This window comes from Ailuropoda melanoleuca, chromosome 3 (genome assembly GCF_002007445.2).
Source record: "Ailuropoda melanoleuca isolate Jingjing chromosome 3, ASM200744v2, whole genome shotgun sequence".
Lineage (NCBI taxonomy): Eukaryota > Metazoa > Chordata > Mammalia > Carnivora > Ursidae > Ailuropoda > Ailuropoda melanoleuca.
The window spans coordinates 117,156,796-117,176,557 of NC_048220.1; the positions used below are offsets into that span (position 1 = coordinate 117,156,796).

The 19,762-nt window shown below is 33.0% G+C and overlaps 1 protein-coding gene across 7 annotated transcripts in view; it reads left to right on the forward strand.

The window, feature by feature from the left end:
- RICTOR (RPTOR independent companion of MTOR complex 2) overlaps nucleotides 1-19,762 on the forward strand; it is a 116,243-nt gene that overhangs the window by 57,681 nt on the left and 38,800 nt on the right. For all 7 annotated transcript variants that reach the window (XR_004624309.1, XM_034656975.1, XM_034656977.1 and 4 more), the window contains 10 exons: nucleotides 2,076-2,139; nucleotides 6,193-6,319; nucleotides 9,546-9,715; nucleotides 11,159-11,226; nucleotides 14,800-14,867; nucleotides 15,879-15,961; nucleotides 17,114-17,201; nucleotides 17,941-18,031; nucleotides 18,141-18,207; nucleotides 18,354-18,434. Coding sequence is in view for 6 of the 7 variants with exons in the window: in XM_034656975.1 (XP_034512866.1) it covers nucleotides 2,076-2,139; nucleotides 6,193-6,319; nucleotides 9,546-9,715; nucleotides 11,159-11,226; nucleotides 14,800-14,867; nucleotides 15,879-15,961; nucleotides 17,114-17,201; nucleotides 17,941-18,031; nucleotides 18,141-18,207; nucleotides 18,354-18,434 (907 nt within the window). In the remaining variant the exon portion in view is untranslated. The remainder of the gene's footprint in view (nucleotides 1-2,075; nucleotides 2,140-6,192; nucleotides 6,320-9,545; nucleotides 9,716-11,158; nucleotides 11,227-14,799; nucleotides 14,868-15,878; nucleotides 15,962-17,113; nucleotides 17,202-17,940; nucleotides 18,032-18,140; nucleotides 18,208-18,353; nucleotides 18,435-19,762) is intronic.

Sequence of the window (19,762 nt, forward strand, 5' to 3'; positions counted from 1 at the left end):
TCTCTTCTTATTGCTTCTTTGAAGTGATGTATCTTTTTCTCTTCTGGCTACTTTAAAGGTTTTCTTCTGTTCATTCTTCTCTCATATCCTCTCATACTCCAGCTGTGTAGTGTTGAATCTGTCCACTGTCCCACATGTCTTTGATGTCCTTACTGTATTTTCAGTTTTTGTTAATCTTTATGCTTCAGTGTGTTTACTTTCTACTCACATGTTTTTTTCCTCCATCCTGCTAGTAAATCAGTCTCTTCAATTTTTAATTTCAGTTACTGTATTTCTGTCATTTGTTTTACTCTTATTTAAAGATTCTAGGTCGTTGCTTTATTTCTCCATGTTTCCTTCTATTTACTTAATCATATTTATCATAGTGATTTATAGCCTTATGACAACACTAATATGTGAATCACCTGTGTTCTGTTTCTATTGTCATTTTCTTTTCTTGGTTTTAGTTACTTGGCCCTTTGTTTATTTTAAAGCATACCCCGTATTAGTACATGATTGGATGTGAACATCGCATATGCAGAATATTTGGCTCTAGATTATGCTGTTTTCCTCTTAAGAGAGTTAAGCTTTATTCTGGAATGTTGGCTTATCACACTGATTTTGCTAAAATTTGGTTTTAGCTTTCCCTTTGGTCTATGGAGTGGCTATTTGGGATCTCAAATGACAGTTGTAGATGTTTTGCAGAACCTCTTCGCTTTGACCAGCCTTGAGCTGTAACATCTATCTAGAGTGTTGTGTACCTGTTCAGATTTCTGCTTACTTCCTTAGCTTCTTGGTAGTAGCTTTTTGTTTGGTTCCTTGGATTTTTACTCTGTTTTTACACAACATAGAGATTGACAAGTGCCTTGGAGAGGAGATTGCATGAATATTTGCATTCACTATCCTATGTTTTCCTTTCTCCGGGATTTTTTTTTTTCCCTCAAGTCACAGTCACATTGGCTGCCCTAAAGTTCAACTTGTCTCTCCAGTCTAGAAAGATTTTTACTTTCTGCCAGGACTCTATTCCCCTAAAACTGGGGATTGACAGGTGCCCCTAGGACCAAAGTCTGGTTGGATGTGGAGCTTCTGTGTCTCTTTCCAGGGATTATAATCCATTGCCCTTTTAACAGTTTTAAAAAGTATTTTGTTTACCCTTTACAGTTGTTTTTGGCTAGAGGGGTGGTCTGATCAGCCTCTCTGGTGTGGCCACAAATTGAATTCTGTTTATTTCTTAAATTGTTTTAGATTTAATTGAATTCAGATAGAAGAAATGCTTCTTGAGTAGCAAATTATCTATATGTATTGATTAGAGTAGTGAACTACCTGAACTTAAGGAAAAATTAATTGTTTGGCTGTATAAACTAAAGACTCTTAAGAAATTGAGTAATTTAATAAATTTTACAGAAAAATTCAGTTAAGTAATATCTGATTGAGCATTAATTTTTGAAATGCATTTAGAGATTACATTATATTTGGTAAAATAGAATTATTGTGGCTAGTATATAAGACTTTTAACATAGTCATAATATATAAAATGTAGACCCTGGTTAAATCACTTTTTTTTTTTAACCCCTAACATGGGGCTCGAATTCACAACCCTGAGATAGCAAGACTTGAGCTGAGATCAAGAGTTAGTTGCTCAACCGACAGACTTGAGCTGAGATCAAGAGTTAGTTGCTCAACCGACAGTACCCATATGCCCCTAAAAATCACATTTAAACTAAAACATAAGCTGGAAGTGTTTTTCCTTCACCATTTTTATAAAATTGCAAATTTTTATCAAAGATAGAGGAATTCTTTTTTCAGTAGGTTTCTGATACTTTGCTTTTATGTTTATTATTTCTCTGTTGATGTATAATATAACTATCTTTTCTGGAGTTTTAAATGAAATAGTTTTGAAATACTTTATTATGGCAAATATCACAAGAGAACTGGATGTAAGTTAACTAAGTAAATGTCTGCTGGTGTTAAAATCATGTTAGAATTTTTAAATACCGTATTAACATTATGAAGATGGGTCTGACCTGGTGGTATTATTCAAAAAATTGTTTAATAAAAATTTTTATCAATAACTAAATATTTTGTGTATTATTTAGGTGCATTGACATACAGCAGAGCAACGAGGTAGAGAGGACACAAGCACTTCGATTAGTCAGAAAGGTACGCTCTATGAGAGAGAAGGCAGATTTTTGTATTTTACATTTTTAGATTTAGACTGTTTTGTAAAATCTTTATGTTAAAATTTAAAGGCTAAATTCTCATTAAACATTTTTGCTTGTTAAAATTTTATGAGGTAAATAGGTCTGTTAAACTTAGAGTTAAGCATAAATATTTTGTGTAATTATTTTCTGTGATTGGGTACAACTAGGACAATATTTTTTAATACAATATTCACTGTAAAGAATATAGTAGTTTCCCCCCCTTATCCTGAGTTTCGGTTTCCTGAGGTCAGCCATGGTTTTCCTTCTGCCTTACGGTTAGAACGTCTGTAGTAGCCTCATGTTATGTCACAGTACTTACATCATCACCTCACTCATCTGATCACATAGGCATTTTATCATCTCACATCACCACAAGAAGGGTGAGTACAGTACAATAAGTTATTTTGAGAGAGAGAGACCCCATTCATATAAAATTTATTATAGTATAATTGTTCTGTTTTATTATTGTTAATCTCTTGCTATGCCTAATTTATGAATTAAACTTTATCGTAGCTATGTATGTATAGTAAAAAAAAAATAGTATACTTGACCTTTGAACTTCATGGTCTACTTACATAGATTTTTTCAATAAATCGAGTATAGAACTGTAAATGTATTATCTCTTACGATTTTCTTAACATTTCCTTTAGCTTCCTTTATTGTAAGAACATAGTATATATAACATACAAAATATGTGTTAATTGCATTATTGGTAAGACTTTCAGTCAACAGTAGATTTTTAGTATAGTTTATATATGGAGTTCAGTACTGTCTGTGGTTTCAGTATCCACTGGGAGTCTTGGAGCATATCCCCCATGGATAAGGGAGTGGGGAAGAACTACCGTATTTCTTCCTTTGGTAGACCTGTAAATGAAATTACTGCTTTTTGATATATTATTGGAGAAAGAGGATTACTTGTTCCCCACTCTCCTTTTCTCTCACTTGTATGCTTGGAGTTAATACCATTAAGTGGATGTCACAAAGAGTTACAAACTGGTTGTTCTGAAGATTAATTGTCCATAGGCAGTTTCAATAATCATTTCAGATCATTGTACAGGATAGGTCGAAATCTAAATTCTGCAGTAGAGAAGGGTGTTAAGGATAATCCATAATGCTTCTAATGAGAGGTTTTCGAGGAATTTTTTATTGTTATTTAATGAGATACCCTAATGGCAAAACAGTGAACTAAGAGTTAACTTGGTTAGGACATAGTTACATAAGAATTTTTTCATGTTTCATCCTAAGTATCCAGTTTCATCCTAAACGTTTATGAAACTTAGGCAGTTTATAGTTATCTTAATGTAAAAACATCTAAAATTATTAAAATTATTTTTGAAAAAATAAAAATTTTAACCCTTCTCCTCTTTACCCGCCTTTGAATTCAGTGCATACTTCGAAATGGGAGAGTGTTGGATTTGTACAGTAACTAGATCTCCTCTTTTTCTTTTTTCTTCCAATTGTCCACCTTGGGGTTAATAGTAATACCCACAGGTGAGCACAGTAAGGAAGAGGTAAATGGATGAATGTCTTAAAACAAATTTACATTCTAGTAAGAGTGATATTGAAGATAGATTACAATATTTTTGTTATAGGTAAAGTATCATATTGGGACTGTGATTTAACTCCTTGAATTTAAATTTAAAAATTAGATTTATGGTTTTTACTTATTCGTAGTCTCTCCTGCCATGATTTTGAGAATTCAGGATAAGAAAATAAAATTTGTTTCTGAAGAACCTAGAATAACTTTTTGGCTATTTGAGGAATATATGTCAGTGTTTATCATACTAAGAGTTATAAGTGAGCAATTAAAATATATGTTAGCATATTAAAAATAATAAACCCATCACATATAAACATATTTTTGTAAAAATATATTTTCCAAAAAGAAACATAACAGAATGATGTTATTTTCGATCTTTGCAAATGTCTTTAGTGTTTGTCTTGATGGCAAGTAGTAGCTAGATTGTCATATTTGGTTCTTCATTCAGTCTATTGTGATTTCAGGTTCAGTGGAGCCTCTGGTAAACTTCAGTATATACTTCTGAGAGACCGAGAGTAAAAAAGACAAATAATGTCTTTGTATTATTTTGAAAATAGTTTTAACTTCACAGAATCTCTGAAAATATCCTAGAGACCCTTGCTTCCTGGACCACACTTGGAGAATTGCTGCCCTAAAAATTGCCTGCAGAAGAAAATACAATTCCAGATAGATTCAAACAATTACATTCAGCTTCTTTGAATTATTCAGTAAATATTTTATTTCAGTTTTGTAAAATGTTTTGGCACGTTACAATTTCGTTTATAAAACAGCCCTGTAAAAGTAAACAGACCCCTAACAATTTAGTAATGCTATTACAAAAATATTATTTTCTTCTGTTATATTCATAAATACAGAATAATTTGAGGCAGGTATCATTTGTGAATCTAAGAGCAGGAAAATAGCTTATACCTGATGGTAAGATGTAGGCTCAGAGGAGGAATTATGGTGTAGGGTTCCTCCTTGGTTTAGCTAAAAGCAGATAGAGTTAAAAGGAAAACATACTTGCTGAATGAATAGTGGCCTCTATTGGCTAGAGGAACTGTAATTTCAGTAGTATTTTTAACAACGAAAGCACATATTTCTTTTTTTCAGCAACATCTTGGCAACTGAGCTAGTAGAAATTAATGTTAATATTATAATGGCTAGGTCACTGTGGGTTTTTTTGTATATATTTTAAAAGTTTTCAAATTTTCTGTGTAAGTATTAATCTTCTTTATTTTAAAGAAAAGGAAGAAACATTTGTTGCTTTAGGATAGCTTACTCCATGAGTATTAAGGAATATTCATGTGTTTTTTTTTCTTTCTCTTTCACCTGTCTCATTCATTTGGAAGATTTTTTGTTTGTGCTTGCTTTCAGGGTCTCTGATTCGCCCCCGCCCCCTTTCTCTCCAGTCCAGAAAATTCTTCCTGGTTTTTGTCTCTGTCATTTTCTATATAATTTTCCCAATTTTCAGCTGCTAACTTCTCTTTATCCAGTTGAAAATCTGCTCACTGCCTTCCTAACTTAAGCCATCAATTTTGCTCATATATTATTTCTTTATTCATGTAGTAAGAGATTAACATACCATAGATTTTTTACAGTTGAACGGGATTAATTTAGGGAATCACTTGCCCTTGATACATAGGATTAAAAATACAGTAACATCCAATACAGATCAGTTATCCCTACTCCAGACACTTGTTATTTTGAAATTGTTCATCTACCAGTCTTTGCTTATTAAACAGTCATTAACGACATAATTTGTTTTCTTTCTAATTTCTAAACTGAAGATATGTTGTCTGTTTTCAGTATTCCAAATATATTCTTGCCAATTAAACTTTTCGTTTAAAGTAGGATTCGTCCAAAGTTTTGTCACCAGAAACTTACTCTTTGCATCCTACTTTTTGAAATATTAAAACTAGATTATGGGTTACTAACTTTACCTTTTGGCATAGCAACAAGTGATGGTTAGAGATAGGAAGGTTATTAAGCATCTGTTGCAGTAAAGTGAGAAAGAATGAGGACCCAAATTAGAGTTTGATGGGAGAGAGAATATGGATAGTTAGGTGAATTGGTAGGACAGGACTTGGTGGAGATTGTATATGGGGAAGAGTCAGGAATGGAATAGTACAGTAGTGTGTTGACAGCTGTTGTTACCACTGATTTCCTTTGTCTAGGTACTGAACAGTTGTATAAAATATAGTTCCTATTTGAGAGGAGCTTAGAATCTTAGAAGCATTAAATCTTGTCATTTAATTGATTTATAGTCTGAACTAAAAAGCCAACATTTTTCCATAGTAACGATTATTAACATTTATTGCACCGATTATTAGTTACAGTAATCCTTTGAAATGTTCATATGAAGAAGATTAAAATTGATGCCTGGATCTTATAAATGTTCTATGGTTATAAACACCTCAATATGAACAAAATTGGTTTTAAACATGTATTATGAAGTAAATAACTTCTTTTTCTGATTCCTCCCTGTTACAGATGATTACTGTGAATGCTTCCTTGTTTCCTAGCTCTGTGGCCAACTCATTAATAGCAGTTGGAAATGATGGACTTCAAGAAAGAGACAGAATGGTCCGAGCATGCATTGCCATTATCTGTGAACTAGGTCAGAATTTTCTTCAAGTAATAAAAATGAAACGTTTTAGGAAGTATATATATAAGAATGTAACATTTTTTAATGTGAACTGGGTCATAATTTTCTCCACGTGATAAAAATGTAGCGTTTTAGAACGAATATAAAAATATGACATTTTAAAATGCCTTTCATATGTGAATTTTTTTAAATCTTTTATTATGTTATGTCAGTCATCATGCAGTACGTCATTAGTTTTTGATGTAGTGTTCCATGGTTCATTGTTTGCGTATAACACCCAGGGCTCCATGCAATATGTGCCCTCCTTAATACCCATCACCGGGCTAGCCCATCCCCTCGCCCCCCTCCCCTCTGAAACCCTCAGTTTGTTTCTCAGAGTCCATGGTCTCACGTGGTTCATTCCCCCTTCTGTTTACCCCCCTTCATCATTAATTTTTAGTTATTGCTAAAAAGATATGAAAATTTAGTTTATAGGAATTGTCCACATTCCAGTGTTCAGAATAAAATTGCTTAGAATCTCGTTCTCAGATATTAGTTAACTGCAGTATATCTTGATGTGGGTTAAAAAACAGTCTGTCATACATTAAAAAAAAATCTAAATGCAAAAGGATTAAAGAGTTAAATGGGGAAAAATGGAAAAAATGGATGAGCATTTATCTGATCATTGTAAGGAAAAAGAGTCTTAAATTATCAAAAGAAATAAACATATTTCAGCAACTGTAGAGTTTATTATAAGGAAACAAAAAAACATGCAGTGCCAGAACAAACAAAAAATAAATGTTACAAACATGATAGGTAAATAACTTATTTATATACAGATCAGTAGGAAAAATAAATAATTCTCAAAGAAATACATGGCTAATCAACTTATTTAAAAAGTTCAACCTCACTTAAAACCAAAAAATACAATTTTAAATGACAAGAGAAGATAATTTTCTCCCACCAAAAGTAGAGCTGATGTAGATTCCGTTCACTCTGATATAATAAATAAGTTAATAACAAAATCGTAAACTAAATTAAGAGAATCAAGCCCTATTATTGAAGACTTAAAGGTACCGTTCACAGTACATATTTATTTAAAGACAAAGTAAAAAAGTTAATTAAGGACATTTTGAAAATAATAAAAATTTACATGTCAATTTATGGGATGCTTGAGAAGCTATACTCGGAGTTAACTTCTTATCGTAAAATGCTTTTATAATTAAGTAAAGAGCTTAATTGAAATGAAAATAAGTACATGAGCCCAAGAAAATAGAAAAAGGAGGAAAGAAAATCAATTTTAAGGTAAGCAGGAGGAAAGCAACAATGAGATTAAGAGTCCTAATTAGATAATAAGATTGATAATTTAAAACAATCCACGTTAGTTGGAGAGAAACATACACAGGTACACAAACATACACTAATGTTTAAAACTCAATGTAAGTCAGGGAAACAAAAGATTAATATACAAATGAGGAAGAAAAAATAGTTTTTTAAAATTATGAAATATCTTTTATAAGTATTTGAAAATCTTATTGAAGTGAATGGGTTTTTGGAGAAAATTTTATTTCCAAAGTTGACTTAAAAAATAGAAAACACAATAGATAAAAACCATAGAAGTACTTGATGAAATAATTGCCTCCAAAAAGACTCATTCATTTTCTCCACGTGATAAAAATGTAGTGTTTTGTCTTAAAAAAATTACTTCAAGGAACAGAGTTCTTATGTAATCTAATTGAAAGTATTAAAATATTGGAACCTACCAATTTTTTAATGAAGCTGTCATTTTAAATGCATATACACATAGATATACACACACATACCTATACACATATATAAAATAATTAAATCTTCCTTTGTTAACATTCTAGAATATTTATTTCAGATCACTGTATTATTCTTAATGCTGGATCCCTATAAATACTATAAACTTTGAATTGCTAATTAAGTTAATATTGCTAAAAATTTTCAGCCAGGGTAGTAAATTAAAATAATAAATGAAGTTTACATATTGTAGATGATATATCTAGAAAACACTGACTCAACTGACAAACAGAACTTAAGTAATTCAAGAGAGTGGAAACATGAAAATACAAATTCGATAGATTTATTTTCTGTTTCAGCAATAGAATCAGTAAATGTATTAGAGAAAAAAGATACTATTTCCAAAGTAGAAAAGAAAACTATATATAACAGAACTTCATAAGAAATATGTATGACTTGTGCATGTGTTTGGCGGGGGGAAGGGGTACTTTTGACACTTGAATTTGTCAAGTTGATTCTTAGTAATGTAGAAATGAGAACATTAGTTGTGTAGTGGAGGGGATACTGATTGAAAAGTGGTATGAGGGAACTTTCTAGGATGATGAAATTTCTTGGATATTGGTTACAAGAGTATAAAAATTGTTCAAAATTTATTGAACTGTACTATTAAGATCTGTGAATTCTACTGTATGTAATTTATATATACCTAAATTTAGAAAAAATAGAGGAAACCTAATTCTGAACTTAGGATAAACAGAAACATTTTTGAGAAACAATAATGGAAGGGAAGGGAAAGGAAAGGGTTTTTTTTAAGTGTATTTTTATAAAAATTATTAAACTAGGTTATTAAGAGAGAAAAATGAAAATGAATTGAGTTGCAGACTCTGGTATATAGAATACTTTAGTACATCAAAAGGATAAAAATCAGTTTGGGAAGCATGCTGGAATAATTTATTAAACATTTGGAAAAAGATTGAGCTTATCAATATTAGGCAAAACTCAATTTCCTGACAGATTGAAAACTGGAATGTTAATCATGAACTCATTTAAAACACACAGATATATGTGCGGGCATGAACAGAAAATGCCTGATCTTTGAAGTAAGGGAAGAGTTTCAGAGTTTAAAATCTGAGATTAAAATCTAAAGTTAAATTGAAAAGCAGATAAAAGATATGAAATAGATGAGAGGCTAATAGTATATTCCCATTAAATGAACAACTTCATGCAATTGATAGGAAAGAAGAACCATTCCAGTAAAAAATAGACAAAGGATATAAAAAAGCAATTCAAAGACATTAAAAAAACAATCAGGGTTTTGGGAAAAGTATAGTCAGTGACTCTTATTAGATACATTTTATCCACGTTTTAAATGTCTTTGACTAGGAAGTTCTTCAAGTCAGAAAGGAAATTGTTTCAAGATAAAATCCCAGATTTCTGATTACTATTTATTAGGTATCTACTATATGCTTTATTAAGTTTTTCTTTTTTATTTTAGCACTTCAGAATCCAGAGGTGGTGGCCCTTCGAGGTGGACTAAACACCATCCTGAAAAATGTGATCGATTGCCAATTAAGTCGAATAAATGAGGCCCTAATTACTACAATTTTGCACCTCCTTAATCATCCAAAGACCCGACAATATGTGCGAGCTGATGTAGAATTAGAGGTAGGAACTTCGATATCCTTTCCTAGTTTTACAATATGACTTTAAATATATGCATAGTCTTACTTTGAAATTTTTAAATTAATAGATGTAGCACAACGTTAATTATCAAACATAAACTAAGATTGGCTTATCCCCAGCAATATTTTATAGCTCATTGAGTTTAGACTGAACTGAAAATACTATTCTCAAGAATATTTCATCAACATATAAAGTGAAGTTTATTTTTTTATTATCTGTGAAAACTTTATTAAGCCAGTTACAGCACAAGTAAGGTTGCATATACATTTGCCTACTTGTTTAAGAGAACCATTTCTTTTTAAGAACTTTATTATGTTAATTTTGTGAATAGCTCCTGCTAATTATATACTATTTATTTATTAACCCGTGCTAAAATTCTCTGAATTTAGAAGCGCTTGATAGCAACTAATGACCATATATACTTGAAAGAAATAGAATATGAATCTTTCTTTTTAAAACACGCTACAATTTTTTTTACTACAGTGTTTTTTACAGTCTAAAATAATAATATTGCTTTGTACTCTTTTTTATAATAAAGTATGCAGTGGAGGTTGGAAGAGAATTACCGCAAGTTAATCTTATAATTTATCTGTGAATGTACTATATTGTTGTCCATTGCAGATACCATTCAGAGTAAAATTAAACCACGGATTTGTTTATATTTGGGTATGAAATTATGCAAAGTATAAAAGATGTATTGTTCTCTAGCATGTCTGTCTAAATCATTAGAATTTTATGTAGATTAGGTTAATACTAGCACCAAAAGGAGAATGTAATTTATAAAATAGAACCACTTAATAGTGTTCAGAAGTAAGCAAAACTAAGTCATAGTTTAAAAAGTCAGGATAATTATCTTGGGGTAGGTAGTGACTGAATCGAAAGAGGGAATAAGGAGGCTTTAAGAATGCTAATGTTTTCTTCATCTGGTGCTAGTTACAGGAATGCGCTTAGTTTGAGAAAATACACCAAACCTTACATTCATGGTTTGTGCACTGTTTTATATATGTATGTTATACCTCAATTTAAAAGTTGAGAAATTTAATTTGTACATTAAAAAATCACTCAAATTGGGTGCCTGGGTGGCTCAGTCTGGTCTGCCGTCAGCTCAGGTCATGATCCCGGGGTCCTGGGATTGAGGCCGCATCTAGCTCCTTGGTCAGCGGGGAGCCTGCTTCTCCCTCTCCCCTTGCTCCTCCACCCTTCTCATGCGCTCAGTCTCTCTCTCTCTCTGTCAAATAAATAAAATCTTAAAAATAAAAAATCACTCATATATTCCTTGATGATGAGTTTGAAGAACTAAGTTTCTCAAACAGCATACCCAATAAAGATACAGAGAAATGAAATTAATTTTAGCTTGTTACAGGAACAATGTGTTTTATAATAAGGACTCTTTTTTCTTCTTCTTTTTCTCCTTTTTTTTATTAGCGAATTTTAGCACCCTATACTGATTTTCACTACAGACATAGTCCAGATACAGCTGAAGGACAACTCAAGTAAGTACCATTTGTTCCTAGTAATTTTTAAGGAAGTGTGTATGTTGCTTTTAAAGCTTTTAGATTTGCCTGATTGCATGTAGAGTCAGAGCAGTGTGAGTTTAAATTTTCTATTTCTCGGACTTCCATTGTGGTTCTCATAATATAATTAGCTGTGGTTTAAAAAATTAAAAATTAAGGGGCGCCTGGGTGGCTCAGCCGTTAAGCGTCTGCCATCGGCTCAGGTCATGATGGGATCGAGCCCTTGCATCGGGCTCCCTGCTTTGCGGGAAGCCTGCTTCTCCCTCTCCCACTCCCCTTGCTTGTGTTCCCTCTCTCGCTGTCTCTGTCAAATAAATAAATAAAATCTTTAAAAAAATTTTTTTTAAATTATGAGAAATTTAGACTCAGAATTAATCTCTTATTTAAAATAGTGTAAGATAGGCTACAGTAGAAACCTAGATCTTTAATTATTTTTCTATTGTATGTATTTTTAGCATAATTACATTGAGAGACTAAAAGAATGAAATAACAACAGGGAGTAGAATGAAGAGCTGCCTTAACAAACTGAGTAAGCAGAAAGCTATATTCTGTAGAATTTTGAAAGTAAGGTTATTGGGGGGATAAAAGGAGATAGAATAAAGGTTGTTTTCTAGAAATGAGGCAGGGTAATTTTCAACATCTTTTTGGAGATATTCTGGGGTAACTATAAATTGATTCAGGGATCAATGTATTAATGTATTATCTGTGAAGATTTTACAGTTGGTGCTATTACAATAAATATGCTATGAAGTGTTTTTCTAGTAGGATTGTTGGATTGCAGACATAAGCACTTATTTGATAGTATATAATTTTAAATTCTTAAGTTTGAGAATATTGTGAAATGGGGATATTTCTGTTGTTTTTCATTTTTCATTGTTTTTCATTTTTATGGAAAATAGTGGTTTTATATCTTTAATTACTCCTGTCACTATGGACTGATCACACCCTAACACTTCATGACCTGAGCTAAGAAATCAAAATAGATGCTCTCTGTGTAAGACTTCTCAGATCTTACTCCTACTAAGTTGTGAATTGGGATTCTTAGGCCCCTTTCTTGGCTTTTCCTTATGACCTTTAACATTCTCCTTATTGATGGGAGAAATGCACTTTCCACTGTTACATGACAAATTACTATGAATGTAGCAACTTAAAATAACATCAGTTTATTAGCTGACAGTTCAGTAGGTCAGAAGTCTGGCATAGCTCTTATCTGGAAGTTCTGATGAAAAATCCATTTCCAACCTCATTCAGGTTGTTGGCAGAATTTTCTTCCTTGCTGTTGTAAAACTGAGGTCTCTGTTTCCTTGCTGTCAGCTGGGAACTCTCAGCTTCCAGAGGCCATCCTCTTTCCTTGGCATGTGGCTCCTCTGTCTTCAAACAGAGCAGAAATTCCTCTAATCCTTTGCTTTGAATCTCTCTGACTTTCTCTTCTGCCACTAGCTAGTGAAAACTCCACTTAGACCAAGCGNGACTTTCTCTTCTGCCACTAGCTAGTGAAAACTCCGCTTAGGACCAAGCGTACCAGATGATCTCCCTGTCTTTTAAGATCTGCCAGGCTATATAACATTAAATTAGTCACAATCATGACAACGATACCATATTAACAGGATCCAGGGATTAGGGCATGGAATCTTGAGGAGATGGCAGATATTTTTAGAATTCTGCCTACCAGGATGAGTGAGAGATGAGCCTGGCTATTTTTTGGAGTTGGAGGGGGAAGGTACATTCCACCAAAGTCCTTCCTTACCTGTTTGGTTTTTTACTTTCATTTAGTTCCTGGAGTATGGATATTTCTGGAATATGGGTACATTATGGCCAGGGAACAAGGGAAAATGGAGTGACTTTTTAAAAAATACTAAAAATTTATTGAATAGGTTAGAGAACTGATTACCAGGCAGTCACTTTTGTTTTTGTTTTGTTTTGGAGAGAGAGCGAGTATAAGCGGGGGGGAGGGGCAGAGAGAGAGAGAAAGAGAATTTTAGGCAGGCTCCACATTCAGCCTGGATCCTGATGCAGAGCTCTGTCTATGACCCTAGATCATGACCTGAGCCGAAATCAAGGGTTGGATGCTTAACCGACTGAGCCACCCAGGCGCTCCTGTCATTAACATTTTTTTTTAAAGATTTATTCATTTATTAGAGAGAGAGAAATGGAGAGAGTACAAGCAGGGGAAGAGGCAGAGCAGAGGGAGAGAGAGAAGCAGACTCCCCGCTGAGCTGGGAGCCCATAGTGAGGTGTAGTCCCAGATCTGGAGATCATGTCTCGAGCCTAAGGCAGACACCCAACCATCTGAGCCACCCAGGCGCCCATCACTAACATTTTTAAGAGAAGGAGCGCTGAAAGCTTTATCCCATAATTGTCCAATTCTCATTTCTTCCACCACCCCATCTCCTCGTTTTAGTTTCTGTTAAATTCTCATTTGATGCTGCAGAGCTTAGTGTGGCTTGTTTGTATGTCTTTTTAAGTGTTTCATTTCTCTTTTGCAGACTGATTACTCACTGTTCTTTAACTGATTTTGTCTCTCTCTCTCTTTCTCTCTTTTTTTTTTTTTTTGTAATTCAACCCCTCTGTTTTTTCTTTCCCAGTTCTCCGGGTTTCTGTATTCTCACACCTGTTAAGGACTTTATTAGGGAAGACAAAAAACACAGGAAAAAACACAGTTGAGAGTAGTGGTGGTTGAGGTGGCATAAGTAGTCTAAGATTGCTGTTAAGTATTGAAACTGGCCGTAAGCCATATGTAGGAAATATTTAATGAATGTAAATAGTTCTATTGCTTGATTAATTAATTGTAACTATTGCTTACGAAAGAATGGTGAGATATTTAGATACACAATTAGAAGAAAATAGCTGGTGATATTAATAATATCTAGTTGTATCAGTGACTATATGGGTTGTTGAGCTTGCATGTTAGAAATGCTGAAATAAGAAAAGGAAAAAGAAAAAAGAAAAGAAATGTTGAAGTAAGTTTGGGGCAAGAATTTTCAAGTAAGAGGATACATGTGCTAGGGAACCTGGCTGGCTCAGTGAGAAGAAAATGTGACTCTTGATCTTGAGGTCGTGAGTTCAAGCCCTACACTGGGTATAGAGATTACATACATACATACATACATACATAGCAAACAAACAAACTTTAAAAAAGGAATACATGTGGTAAAAATAAGAGATAATTTTCTTTGCTAAGGGGTAGCCTTTTGACAGGGATGCTTATTAAATAGGGTGGTGTTGTCAGTAGTGCTGAATTAAAGGTGTTAAGTATCTAAGAATAGTTTTCAGAAAGAGCAGGAAAATTAGAACTAAATTGAAAAGTGGAATTTATAACTTAATTTAAACTATGTTGGGAATTTTAAATTGGGGTGGGGGGGTCAGTATATAATTGGATAATTTTCTTTGAGATAGATCTGACCTTTTTTTTTTAATGTTTTATTTCCTGTGAAAATATTTAAATGTTAACTAGTGATAGTTTTTTTTTCCTGATACAGTAGAGGAAAATCTCACTTTTTATTTTAACATTTAATTTCTTTGATCTCTGCCCCTTGTGCCCCCCCCCCCAAGAGAAGACAGAGAAGCGAGGTTTCTAGCCAGTAAAATGGGAATCATAGCAACATTCCGGTCATGGGCAGGTAAGTACTCTGTGCTGCTTAATAAGAAAAACTTGATTATTTTTTCAAATATTAAATTACTATTACAGCATCTAATTTAGATGTTAACCTAGTCTTAACTTTGTATGTTATTATTAGAGTGAGAGGGATTTGTGCAAAATTACTAAAATTGACTATTTGTAAGCCAATGTGCTAATGATTACCTGGGTGATCAAAAAGTCTTTCTGTGGACATGAGCTATCCATTTGCCTTGGGTAAATAACCAAATGGAATTACTGAGTCACAAGGTGGATATATGTTTAGTTTTATAAGAAACTGCCGGACTTTTTCTCAAAATACTTACACTATTTTATACTCCTTTCATTAGCATATACAAGTTCTAATTGCTCTGCATCTTTGTCAGTCATTTCATGTTGTCTTAGGTTTTAGCCGTACTGGCAAGTGTGTAATGATATCTAATTGTGAATGTGACTGAGATTTCCCCAGTGACTAATGATACTGAATGTTTTGTATGTGTTTATTGGCTATTCACATATCTTCCTTTGTGACATGATATTAATGTGCTTTGTTTGATTCTCCCACTTAAAATTTCAATCTGTACAGATTGTTTGAATTCTACCAGTTATAGTCTTTTTGTGTAGTCAATAAACTTTAGAATTATACTTTTAAAAGACAAATGCCAAGCAAATTTTTTCACTTCACTTTAGGTTAAGGGGGTATTGGTTAAGAGAGACAGAGCATTGTCCTACTGTCTCCAATATTCTGACTCTGAGAATCACTCATCAGCAAATAGGAGTAGTAAGCAGTCAGATTGATGCACTTGTTTGGGTATACAACAAATAGAAGAAGGAATTCATATGATAAAATTATTGATAATCTCTAGTCAGGGAAATGTTACTTATGATAACGAAATAATAGCATGATTTTGGAGTTATCTGGAAAAATATAACATTTTATATTATGAATACATTGCTATAGATTTTTTTTGAAATTTAGATCACTGATTTTTTTTTTCTTTTTTATCCTCTTTAGGTATTATTAATTTGTGTAAACCTGGCAACTCCGGGATCCAGTCTCTAATTGGAGTACTTTGTATACCAAATATGGAAATAAGGGTAGGCAAAAGTTACTCTAATTGTTTCATTCCCAGACTTTTAACAGAGGAAATTAATTGTAAAAATTATTTCAGGTGTTGCTTTTTCCTCATGAATTATTCATCTGTATCATAGAGCATTGAAAAAATACATGAATAAATAAAATACGTAAATAAATACTACTTAGTTAAACCCTAAGGCTAATACAAATAATTTGAAGTAGTGATGTTGTTAAGAACTATGGCTGAATTAAAAACTGGATTAAAAATATGAAGTTAATTATGCTTTATTCATTAAAAATGGAAATAGTAGAGAAGGGCATTCTCATTGTAAAAGATTCAAGCAATACAGAAATATATTTAGTAAAAAGTCAATACAGTATTTATGTATCTTATGCCTTCTGACTTCTGTTTTTATAATATGAGTGGTGGTTTTCATTAAAATTGGGTTGTTATATGTATATGCTTATTTATTAGATATATTCCTTAATTATTAGTGCACAGCAATTTATATCAAACAGCTAAAACAAATTGAAATTGGAGGGAAAAAAATGAACTCTTTAGTTCTTCATTTTCCACTTAGATGTTTTTAATCGTGTTCAAATAATAAAATTTGCCCTTTTCTTGTTTTTCTTTATTTGAGCCAAACCTGGAGCTGAAAAATATTAGAAAATATTAGCTAGGGGTTCCTTGCCTAAAATGTGAACTGAAGAGCCTTTAGACAATGGAAATGGAAGGAATGTGATTATAGATGGAAAGATCTTTAAGCAGGGAACTAAAGGTTGGAGCAATTCACTTGACTGCTTACTTCACAGATGGTGAAAGAACATGGTTTTTGGAGTCTGGCCACTGAGATTTGACTCCTGATGTTAGTCTTCATAGCTCCATGACCTTGGGCAAATTACGTTTAGCCTGTAAATCTATTTCTCCATATGTACTGCAATGGGGATAATAAAAGATTAATTGAAAAGATTAAATCGTGTATGTAGTAATAAGCACGACTTAGTTATCTCTACTATAGGCCCGAAATGGCAGTTTTCTAAAATAAGGAGTCCTGTTTTAAACAGTTTTTCTTCTGTGAATAGGACATTAAAAACATCTGTTTTAAATTTTTAAATTTAAACGAAGATTCATTCCATAAAAATAAGTGAACTGTATTTATTTGCACTTGCAGCGAGGTCTGCTTGAAGTGCTCTATGATATATTTCGTCTTCCTCTACCTGTTGTGACTGAAGAATTCATAGAAGCACTGCTCAGTGTAGGTAAGTATTGAAGTCCATTTGTATCTGTTCATACACTGTGATTATTAAAATGGTTTATCTAATACACAGAGTCCCTCAAAGGCAAAATACTGAACTAAATATTGAATACCATTTTCTCACTGCATCATCATAGCATTAAATTAATATAAAAATAAGACCTCGAATAAATTTCTAAAAATAAGAAATGTTAATTTCTTTATTATCTCCCTAGGTATCGCAAATGAGCAGTGAAATTAGTAGAAAAATGGACAAAGAAAGAGCGAGCAGAGATAAGAAACTGATGTGATTCTCGAATTAGATTATCTAATTCTCACTATAATTTTATTTTAACCAAATGACTCCTAAGTCCCAAAATGAAAGAAGTTTAGATCTATGTACATCAATAAATCATTTATTTTCTGTATGCCTTTTCAGTCTTTTTTAAAATATTTTTTAAAGATTTATTTATTTATTTTAGCTGGGGTGGGGGCAGCAGAGAGAAGGAGAGAGAGAATCTCCAGCAGACTTCCTACTAAGCCAGGAGCCCCACGTGGGGCTCAGTCCCACAACCCCTAGATCATGACCTGAGTCAAAGTCAAGAGGTGGACACTTAAACAGACTGAGCCACTTAGGCACCCCTCAGTCTATTTTTTTAGCCAACATTTTACAACATTATTTATAGCCTGACTAGCGGATGGTTAACTAATGTGTTTTAGTAATTTCTCATTTTCTTTTAACTACCTAATTTTAACTATTTTAGATCCAGGCAGATTCCAGGACAGTTGGAGGCTTTCAGATGGCTTTGTAGCAGCTGAGGCAAAAACTATTCTTCCTCATCGTGCCAGATCCAGGTAGAATTTAGAGAAATAGTCCAAATTTATTACAGTTACTGTTTTTATGTTAAATTATGTAATATATTGAACAGTATTTAAACTGTTTCTGTGCTGTATTTATTTTTAGGCCAGACCTCATGGATAATTATTTGGCACTGATACTCTCTGCATTTATTCGTAATGGACTTCTAGAGGTAAGACTTACAAACTTTATTTTATTCTATTTTATTTTTTTAATTTTCTCTGACAAAGTTCTTTCAGAGCATCAAGCATATATGATGCATAAATGTGTTCCTACATACTATTTTGCAATGATAATATTTTCTTTTTATTTTCAAAGGGTTTGGTTGAAGTGATAACGAACAGCAATGACCATATCTCAGTTAGAGCTACCATCCTTTTAGGAGAGCTTTTACATATGGTAAGTTGAGCAACTTCTGATTGTGTGTCATACCATTAATGTTTTAATTTATAAAATAATGTTACTTTGTAGTGTCTCAGAAAGTAAATTTGCTGTTTTTTGAGTGTTTGTCTTTGCGTTGCCAAGATCCCTTGATGCCTTCTATCTATCTATACATATATGTATGTGTGTGTGTGTATATGTATATAGTGTGTATATATAGTATAGGCTAGTTTAATAAATGGAACATGTAAAAAATTAAAAAGTACTGGATATTGATTTTAATACTCACTTTTGATGTTGACATTTTGAGTCCCATAAATCTTAATGTATCTCAGAAAGGCTTGCTGCCTAATGAGCAAGAAATTACAAAACTAGATATTCCTTCAATCAGGCAGCAGTGGAATTGATAACAGCAATCAGTGCCTGAATTTTTAGAAAACTGTGAAAAAAATTCTAAGTATAACTCCCTTGTTTGAAAACATTTTCTGCAAACTTGTGAGTTGAGGTTTAGAAGGTGAGTTCTTTGGGGTTTTTTTTGGTTTTTTGTTTTGTTTTGGGGGGGTCGTTGCCTCGATTTTATGACATCAGTAACTTCTGGAAACAGGGAGCTAAGAAGGTGATCCAACCATTCACTACTCCCAGCAAATCAAGCAATGGGAGAACTGATTGTTTGCAAGATAGAATTCCTATTTCTAGGTCACCTTTTTGTTAAGAGAATACTAAATAAAAACCATTTTAACTGATTAAGGAAGAAGTAACCTTGTGGCAGATCTTTTAAAATTATGATTTTCTCTTATTGGCAGAGTACTTTTTGTTTTTGTTGTTTCAGTCCTCCCCACCCCTAGTATTTTGTTTTGTTTTTTTTCCCACATAACAGCTGGGCTCTGTGAGTGAGGTAAAGAGAATTTAGCAGACTTTAATGATAACTGTCTTTTTTACCAATGGATTCTGTAGCCACATGCTCTGTTCTCCTTCAGCCCATCCATGAAAGAATTAAGTAACACCGCAGTTTTCATATCTGATTTTTTTTTAAAGATTTTATTTATTTGTCAGAGAAAGAGCACAAGCAGGGGGAGAGGCAGGCAGAGGGAGAGAAGCAAGCTCTCTGCTGAGCAAGGAACGCGATGCAGGACTCGATCCAGGATCCTGGGATCATGACCTGAGCCGAAGGCAGATGCTTAACTGACTGAGTCACCCAGGCGTCTCTTCAGATTTTATTTTTATTTTTTTTAATTAATTATTTTTTTTTTAGATTTTTATTTATTTATTTGTCAGAGAGAGAGTGCGCATGCAAGCACAAGCAGAGGGAGAAGCAGGCAGAGGGAGAAGGAGGCTCCCTGCCGAGC